Genomic DNA, 9,368 nt, shown 5'->3' on the forward strand with positions numbered 1-9,368 from the left:
AAATCACAAATTTGTGAGTGGATGAATTAAAAGCACATTTAAAACAAGACTAGTGTTTGCTACCAAGGCCTCATTTAATGCAAACTGCCACAGCATAATTACCTATCACGACTTATAACTTTTATAACTACTCCAAGGATCCCAGAATGAGCAGTTGTGAAGGATTACACCATTAATAATTGCAGTGATATTTTAGGTATATTTCTTCCCTTGGATTCTCCTAAACATCCTTCAAGATATATGGGTCAGGAATTAGTTGCCCCATTTTTCAAATAAGGAAACAGAAATGGTACGAATGGCACAGAAGCACCAGACTGGACAGAGAACAATCTGGCTTCTATTTCAATAGTGTGCTTTTTCAGCACATTCCCTACTTGCACTTTCAAGGCTGTGCTGAGCACAAGGAGTTATTTAGACAGGGGCCTTTGCCAGTAAATAATCCAATTCCATTCTGGCACTGCCAAGCAGAGAGCTGCTTTCAGATTCCTCTGAGTCTCTATTGATTGCAATGACATGGAAAGACCATCGATGTCTCTTATTTAAACCTCTGAATAGTACTGGGCTCTAAGTGAGAAGCAGGCAGAGGCTATCCAGAAGGAAAGCTTTATTTCACATCAGTTACAAGGCAAGGGGAAAAATGACCTCATTCTCCACTTGGGTTGGAAATTTCAAAGGACATATGTATGTACTCAAGAATACCAAGTGGCCAGCAGTGCTTAAAGACCATAGATATGAACACGTGAGAATCCCTTAGAAATTTACTTTATCTGGCTTCTTCCCAGACCTAAGAAGTCAGAAAAAGTAGAGGAGACCAGGAGATCCATATTACAAGGCCCCATAGAAATGGAAATGAAAGTTTAAGTTCAAGAAGTGTCCCTACCACACTAACACATATTACAAGTAACCTACTTACTCTGTCCTTTCCAAAACCAGCAGCCAGTAGTTATTCCTGTTCAGTGGTCTTCTGTGTGAATTTAATATCTGTAGATTAGCTGCTACCCAAAACCAATTGACATATTGTCCTGAATTGCTTCTCTGTCAAGAATTTATTTAAAAAATACAAACAAACAAATTTAAGAACAAATTAGTGTATTTCTTCTTCCCACAGAATCAGTTGTGAGCATGCATGTCAATATTCCAAAACTATGCTGAGTGGCTATCTATCAAAAGTTAGTCAGAAATGACAGCAACTATAATTTCTTTGCCAATGGAAATGATCACAGAAACAAAGCAAGAATTATTTCACCAGGATACTACAAGTACGCTTTGTAGAATTTGGGCGAGCTTGGGCTCCACATAGAATATCACAGGATGCTTACTCAACACTGGTAGGATTTTGTTGGACTTAGTCTATGGTGTGCACACCAACAGCTAATAACTTGTGAACCTTTCAGAGTCCTCGGTAAGACAGGTAGGGACAGGCACCTACAATCAATGTTACTTTCTAAGCCAAAGCAGTACTGTGTGGAATATTATGGCAGAAAGGATGTAGTTGGTAGAAACTGTTGATACTGTTGTCTTACAAGGAAGAAGTGACAGTGAGGAACAGAAGCATGCATTTAAAATCGTCCAGTATAACTGGGTTTGAGTCAAAGATCTTCTGCCACACTAACTTTGAAAACTTCTTAATCTGTATAAAATGATGATTTTTAAAAACATTTTAAAATGTGCATTGATGTTTTGCCTGTGGGTGTATCTGTATGAGGGTGTTGGATCCTGGCATTACAGACAGTTGTGAGCTGCTGTGTGGGTGCTCAGAATTGAACCCAAATCCTCTTGGAAGAGAAGTCAGTGCCTTTAACCATTGGGCCTTCTCTCCAGCCCCTAAAAGGATGATCTTAGTATTTGCTACCTCCTTCACGGGATTACTGCAGGAAATTATAGGGTAATGAAAGAATAGTATTTAATTTCAAGCAAGCTCCTAGTAAATATATAAGTTTTCATTACTGTTTAAGTATTTATCAAAGCTAGATTTTTTAAAGGATACACACAATTTAAGAACTAGTTTGTCTGAAAAAGACACATAACTTTCAAATAAGTGTTTTATAGGCACAGAAGTTAACATATGACCTATAAGTAGTATTAAAAGTAAAAATTTTTACCATTAGAGGCTATCATTTCCCATTTCAGATTCAAACACCTCAATAAAAATTATGCAGCTTAAAAATTAGATGCTTTGTGGCTGGAGAGATGGCTCAGCAGATAAGAGCACTGATTGCTCTTCCAAACGTCCTTAGTTCAAATCCCAGCAACCACATGGTGGCTCACAACCATCCGAAATGAGATCTGACGCCTTCTTCTGGTGCATCTGAAGACAGTTACAGTATACTTATGTATAATAATAAACAAATCTTTAAAAGAAGAAAAGAAAGAAAAGAAAAGAAAAGAAAAGAAAAGAAAAGAAAAGAAAAGAAAAGAAAAGAAAAGAAAATTAGATGCTCCTCTCAGAGGGCAGTCATGTTAGGCTCCTGTCTGTAAGAACACCACAGCATCAGTAATAAGGTCAGGCCTTGGAGCCTAGAGTCAGATGCAGATACTTACAACCCAACCAATGGAAAGAAGCTGGGGATCCTGGTGACTGAATTAGGAGGAAGGCGACCCCATAAGAAGACCAGCAGTCTCAACTCATCTAGACCCCTAAGACTTCTCAGACACTGATTATATAATAGCTGATATGAGGCCCCTGACTCATATACAGCAAAGGACTGCCCGGTCTGGCCTCAGTGAGAGAGGATGCACCTAACCCTGGAGAGACCCAGGGAGTGGGGAGGTGTGGTGAGGTAGGGGGTGGGGACATTGTCTTGGAGATAGGGGAGAAGGAATGAGATAAGGAACTGGGCAGACTGGGAGGGGGATAACAACTGAACTGTAAAAAAAAAAAAATTAAAGAACCTTTGGGAAAATAAATAAATAAAATTAGATGCTTCTAGCCATTAGAACTGATGCTTTTTTTTTTGGAACTAAAAAAATAAAATAAAATAAAAGGAAAGGAAAGGAAAAGACACTTTTCAGGAAGATGAATTTAGTAATTTCCCTAAACATTAACAGTTTATCTAAACATATCTGGAATAATAAAGAGGAATACAATCTGTTAATTTCACTTTCCACCCTAGTCTGATAATAGAAAATGGTGTTGTTCTTTCATAATTCTTCAATATCTTTCAATTGTTTGTGGATTTTAAAAAAATACATTACAATTTTACTCTACTATAGATAAGAGACATTAGATGTAAATGCAATTTTATTCTATCACTATTATTAAAGAAAGGTTATAAAGAAACCACGGATGCAATACTGCCCCAAAGTTGTCTGTATACAGCCACACACTCTGAAAAGTTCCATTAGCAGCAGACACATATAAGGCCATGGCAATACTGTACTACTGGCTGTGTAAAAGGTGATCAGGTACATTTGTGTAAATAAATTCTTTGATGTTCACACACTGAAACAACCTTTATCAAAATCTGTTCTTACTGTTAAGTGACTAATTATTGTATTTTGATCAGCTACAAAAAAACAGCTGTCAAATTTCCATGCAGAAGTGGTCAAAAACTGCAAATATAGGGAAGACAGTTTCCCTATATGTCGTTTTGATTTCTGATGCCTGTGTGCTACAAGGCATTTGAAAAGAATAATTTTCATTTTTATCAATATTAGTTTAAAACTTACTTTTGGAGTTTGAAATTTTGAAAATTTAAATATTTATTTATTTATTTCATGTATGCAGACACTCCAGAAGAGTGCGTCAGATCTTGTTATGGGTGGTTGTGACCCACCATGTGGTTGCTGGGAATTGAACTCATGACCTCTGGAAGAGCAGTCAGTGCTCTTAACCACTGAGCCATCTCTCCAGCCCAAAATTTTGAAAATTTAACAGCATAAAAATACATTCTCTAAGAATAGTAGGGACTCTTAATAGTAAAAATAGTTAATGCAACTAATGCTAAAATTATAATTTTTTATTTGTTATAAAGACAATGGTGTGAAAATTTAAAGTTGTAATTTTTCCAAAACACAAATATATGTATATATACATACACACACACACACACACACACACACACACACACACAAAATCTCCAACAATAAAATGTTCACATCCAAAAGCAAGCTTCCTATTTTAAGATATACCCAACTTATACTCAAAAAATTCTTGATTAGGGTAAGTAGAAATTTTGACCCCAAAGTAAAAAAGCACCAAGGGAAAAGGAGGTGGCACTGGCCACTCACCGGCCACTCACCGGCCACTCACCGGCCACTCACCGGCCACTCACCGGCCACTCACCTTTCTGAGCAATTACCTACATATGGGCTCCACACTAGAGAACACGCTGGGGACTCAAGTCTTTGTACAAGGAAGGAAGAAAGAAAACCTGTACACATTGACTTATTGAAATGAAGTCCATAACAGCATAACTTCTTCTATAGAAAGGCACAGACAGGGCTGTATACCAGGAGAACTCTGTATACCTTCTTTGACAAGCATTCAATTAAAATTAATTATGTTTAATTACAATGAGATAGTATTTTAAGATAAAATACATATCAAAAAATGCTTTTATACACTTAGAGAAAACACTACAGCAAAAAAGAGCCATTTTAGAATTTAGAAATGCCTCAGGATGTTTCAATTTCACAACTCTGTAAAGTGCCATATGGGAAATTTCACTCTTCCTCATGAGTTAGATCAATAACAACAAGGTATTGCCCCAAGATCACCCTCCTGGCCAAGCTTTGATATTTCTGAAGTAATCAAATATTCACCAAATATTGGTGAACATTTCATAATACTCTATAATTAAAAGAAAGTTGTTTCCATTATATCTACATCTCTGTCCTTTTTAAAAAATAAATGTGCACCTATTAAATTGCATAGTAACTGTGCAAGTATCATCCTTAATTTTCAAAAATGCTGCTTGTGGCTGCATACACTGCTGCCAACCTGGTTGTTAGTAGCACTTGCTCCAAGTCAGTAATATTTCATAGATCATATGGCAAGAAAATCATTTTCAAGCGGTAATCCATTGTAAGTAATCTAGATGTTCTTTTGGTAGTTTAGGAGACATACACTTCTTGCCCCACAGGGCTCTGGTTACCAATGTGTAGGTGATCTGGAGCTCACTTACTTGGAAACAAAGTTGTGTTTTCAATCTAAAATAAGTTATGTTATTCTATGTTATAACCTAGTTATTTTTTTCAATGAGAAGTCTTAGAATACTATATAAACTAGCGTTTGACTCAAAGAAAACCTGAGGGACAAAAGGTAGACTCTTTCACTAGCTGACTAAAGGTTGTATCTTGGCCTGTAATATTAAACTGGGAATACAGTGATAATTACTGTTACTATCTGAAATCTTCAGTCTCTGAACAGTGAAGGCAACAACAATAACCAAGAAATTACATACTAGCGATTATGAGCTTAACTTCTGGATTTTGCCCATGGAGCAAACCTCTTTCCAGAAATCACACTCTTTTTTACAAAAATCACACTTATATCTGAAGCCAGTTTAACCATACAGCTTGGAGACTTCAATTTATGATACTTACGAACCCTTTCTTAATGAACAAAATTTTAGAATGAATTATCATAGCACACAATTTTCATTTATCTTATGATCTGATATCCAGATGTTTAAATAAGAAACGTCTATTTATGCCTCCACTCTGTCAAACAGAGTGAGATTTAAAAAACATATTTTACATAATTAACAGCAAGGATATACACTCCTGGCCAGAAAAATGCCTCCAGAGCTTATGACCCTGTTCTTCACATGTCAAATGTCCAAAATACCACATATCCTTTGAAAATGACAGAGCAAGTGAGGTTTCTATTTCTACAGTACTTAACAATACTACACCTTTTTCTAGGACTAGCTATAAGCTGATATAATTTCTCAATGAAATGCAACACTCAACTTACAAGGTTAGAGATTAATGCTTGTAGAAACTAAATAAAATTATTTAATAAAAAAGATTTTAATCTAATATAACTTTGGCTTCCAGTAGTTTTAACAAATTTCAGGTTGTGTTTATGAAAGTAAAACAGTCACAAATATCTAAACACACGCCAAACATTTCAGAAGTCAACGAAACTGGAACCTTTCTGCCAGTCAATGATACACAAGTCAAAACTTAGGCTGGGAATCTGGTTTTCATGTAAAACAAATTTCCTCAGACTAACTCAAAGATATGCTAACATTTTGTATCTATAAACATAGAGTGAAACATGTACTTCCACTCATAGCTGTTCCACAACTCTTTGCAAAGACTTACTTTATATCAAATTGCATAAATATCTCTAGAACACAGCAATGAACATGAATCTCTTATACCTTAAAGGCTTTTACTATTTCACTCTATCAAAACAATTTTCTTTGTCCTTTGGTTTTGTTCTACCTCTGCATTAACATGGCTGCTAATTATATTAGTCTGGTGGCACATGAAGAGGGAAAGAGAAAAGACCAGGTTTTCTCATAAAGCATAGAAGACTTCTCAGGACTCAACTGTGCTAGAAGACTTCTCAGGACTCCACTGTGCTAGAAGACTTCTCAGGACTCCCAGCTGTGCACTTACTTTAGCTGAGCACTCATGTCTTATAGCCAACTCTATTTGGTTGGAGAACTTAGTCATTATTAAGATTTCTTTTCCATAAAGTATTCTAGCTCCTCTACAAGAAATGGTTGCAAGCATGCACGCACACGCAAGTGCACGCGCGCACACACACAGAAGCCAACAGGAAGCAAACTACAGCTGTATCATGTTTGTATATTTAGCTTCCTCACTGGTATATTTATATTTTCCAATTATTTTAAGAATCTATATCCATCATACAAAATGTTATTTGATCCTAATATATACGATCACCCTACATAAAATTGCCCTATAACTTTAATAAATCCCCTTTCACACTGAACAATTTAAACTTTCATTTTTTTAAACTGAGAGGAATATAAGAATGTTCTACCCACCAACCTATTCTTAGTTTTACACTTTACAACTGTGATTTTGCAAATATAGACTATTCTGAAACTATACAACACACACACACACACACACACACACACACACACAACACATTTGGGAAATGCAATGCAACTTGGAATATTTGGGCTACATTGGTAGTTTTACAAAGTAAACTCTAGTTAGCCCTATTGTTAATGACGAAAGTCCTGTGTTGCAAAACTTATATGAATCTGGGATAGAGATACAGAAGCTGGTTTACATAGCATTGAGAATACATAACTCCTAAAATTAGATCTATTCCTTTTCCTTACAACACGATACACAATTCACAGATTCAGGAATCGCTATCAAGGCCTTTCCTGGGTTAGGGTGGGGCACCAGAGCTGAGCTGACTCAAACACTCTAACACTTTACTCTAACTAGATATTTTTTTAAAGAAAAAAGAAAAAGAAAAGAAATAAATAAAAGAAGAAGCTTCTGCTAGTCTTTGCAACTGATAAACAGTAAAGAAAACTTAAGAACTTCTTTTGTCAGTTTTAATAGCAAATTCTTGCTCATTTAAGCACTTTGTGATGCCCCGGCTTTCAATAACTGCCTTCCATTCCACAGTCCCCCGCCCTTTATAAAACAAGTAAGGGGAACGGTTTAGACTAATTTATACTTTCTACGGAAAACTAGTTATTGCAGAAGTGCTGCCTACTTCAAATTAACCACTTCCCACTGTCATACTTTGTCACCCCTATCTTCCCCTCAGCCCCTCCTTCCATTGCCTTTAGGAATTGAAACTGAGACAGTATTGCATTCTTGGCTTTTTAGGATATTCCTCCAAACTCACATACAATCCTTCATCCTGGGAGATCAAACAATAGCATCTATTTCAGTAGCAGTATTGTACATAATGGAAGACAAGACATTATTTCTGCTTGGAATTTTTGTAGCTCTTATGTTTTAAAGGTTACTGGTCCACTGTGTGTTGCAGAGTTTAAGTATTTCTCTCTAATCTACATACTTTCAGAACTCAGTGTGGCTTTCTATCTCAGAATGCTGCTAGAACACATCTGATCTAAACAAGGAGTTTTTAAGAAAATTATAAGACAATATATTCCTAGGAAAATATCAAACGACAATAAATAAATACTTCAAAACAAGTATATAAAAGAAAAGTCTGAAAATCTGTATTTCCACTTACACACATATATAGTAAAATATATATGACAATCATCCTGTTAACATTAACAAGAATTCCAAGCATAAAAGGAGAGCTACATCTCCATTCCCTTAAAGAAATTAAAGATAACAAGTTCAACCTGCACCTGCAAAACTGTCTTTAGAGGGACAGGAATAGAGAAAGGCAGAAAGACTCACTTCTTCTGCACCCCTAAAATCATTTTAAATACAGGTAATATGTGGTTTCTTTTCTTTCTTCTTTTTCCTTCCGTCCTGCTCAATGGCAGACCTCTTACTACATTCCCTGCCCACTCTCTCAAAGGCACATAAGAGAATCAGAGGACCCAAGCGTCACTTACCAGTTGCATGCCACAGATAAAGATAAGCGTGCACCTGCCACTGCAATAACCCATGGTTTCCGAGACCCCTGCCACAGCCAGACTGTCCCACGTCGGCCACCGTCGAGGCCCCACTTTATCCAATCAGATCGCAGGGAAGGACAGGCGAACCTGCCCCAGGGTCTGGGGCTCCCGGCTGCCGCTGCCAATGTCCTGGGAAGTGACAGGCATTAGGACCTGCCTGCGCAGCGGCAGCCGGCCCAGCCGCGCCCGCCACACATACCTTTACTCGCTCACTGCACTGGCAGAGCCGCCCAAGAAGAAGCGCCCCGGCCCCGCAGGGGCGGCAGCGGCAGGCAGACAACGCCGCCGCGCCCTGGGGCATCTGGCCCGCCAAATTGCGGCCCACGCCCGACGCGCGCTCGTCCGCCCCGCACTCCCTTCCGGCGCACGGGTGCGCGGGCTCCGGGGGCGGCTGAGTCGCGCGCCGGGCGCCGCCTGCCCGCCCACACCGAGCGTGGCTGCTCTGCGCTCCACGTGCGGGGCCCAGGGGCGGGGCGGCTGCGGGGTCCGCCCGGACTCCCTGCGTGCCCTTCTCCTTGCCTACATGCGCCGATCTTCCTCCAGAGCCCGCGGTCCCCTCCCTGGCGACGACTCCTCAGAGGTCCTGGCGGGCAGCAGCCCTGGCCTCTGCGGGCGTGGTGTCGCGGTGCCTGGGAGCTGCGGCGACGTTGACCCCGGGGACACTGCGAGGGATCGGGTCGGAGGAGTCCGGGTGGCATGGCAGTGCCTTGCTTGTTTGGCGATGCCATGCTTTGTTGGTGTCGGTCTTGCTGAGGCAACCCTGCCAGAAGCATTACATGTGCAAGCTGTGTGTGTGTGTGTGTGTGTGTGTGTGTG

At 39.2% G+C, this 9,368-nt stretch overlaps 1 protein-coding gene across 5 annotated transcripts in view; it reads right to left on the reverse strand.

Moving 5' to 3' along the window:
* The window catches only part of Nkain2 (sodium/potassium transporting ATPase interacting 2), a 1,006,098-nt gene extending 997,010 nt beyond the window's left edge, over positions 1–9,088 (reverse strand). For 2 of the 5 annotated variants that reach the window (XR_004121597.1, XM_031380728.1), the window contains exon 1: positions 8,752–9,088. Coding sequence is in view for 2 of the 5 variants with exons in the window: in XM_031380728.1 (XP_031236588.1) it covers positions 8,752–8,853 (102 nt within the window). In the remaining 3 variants the exon portion in view is untranslated. Of the gene's footprint in view, positions 1–8,489 lie in introns of all 5 variants that reach the window. The other 3 variants (XR_004121598.1, XM_031380729.1, XR_004121599.1) reach the window with 2 other exon arrangements.
* Positions 9,089–9,368: the final 280 nt, after the last annotated feature.

This window comes from Mastomys coucha, unplaced genomic scaffold (genome assembly GCF_008632895.1).
Source record: "Mastomys coucha isolate ucsf_1 unplaced genomic scaffold, UCSF_Mcou_1 pScaffold2, whole genome shotgun sequence".
Classification (NCBI taxonomy): Eukaryota; Metazoa; Chordata; class Mammalia; order Rodentia; family Muridae; genus Mastomys; species Mastomys coucha.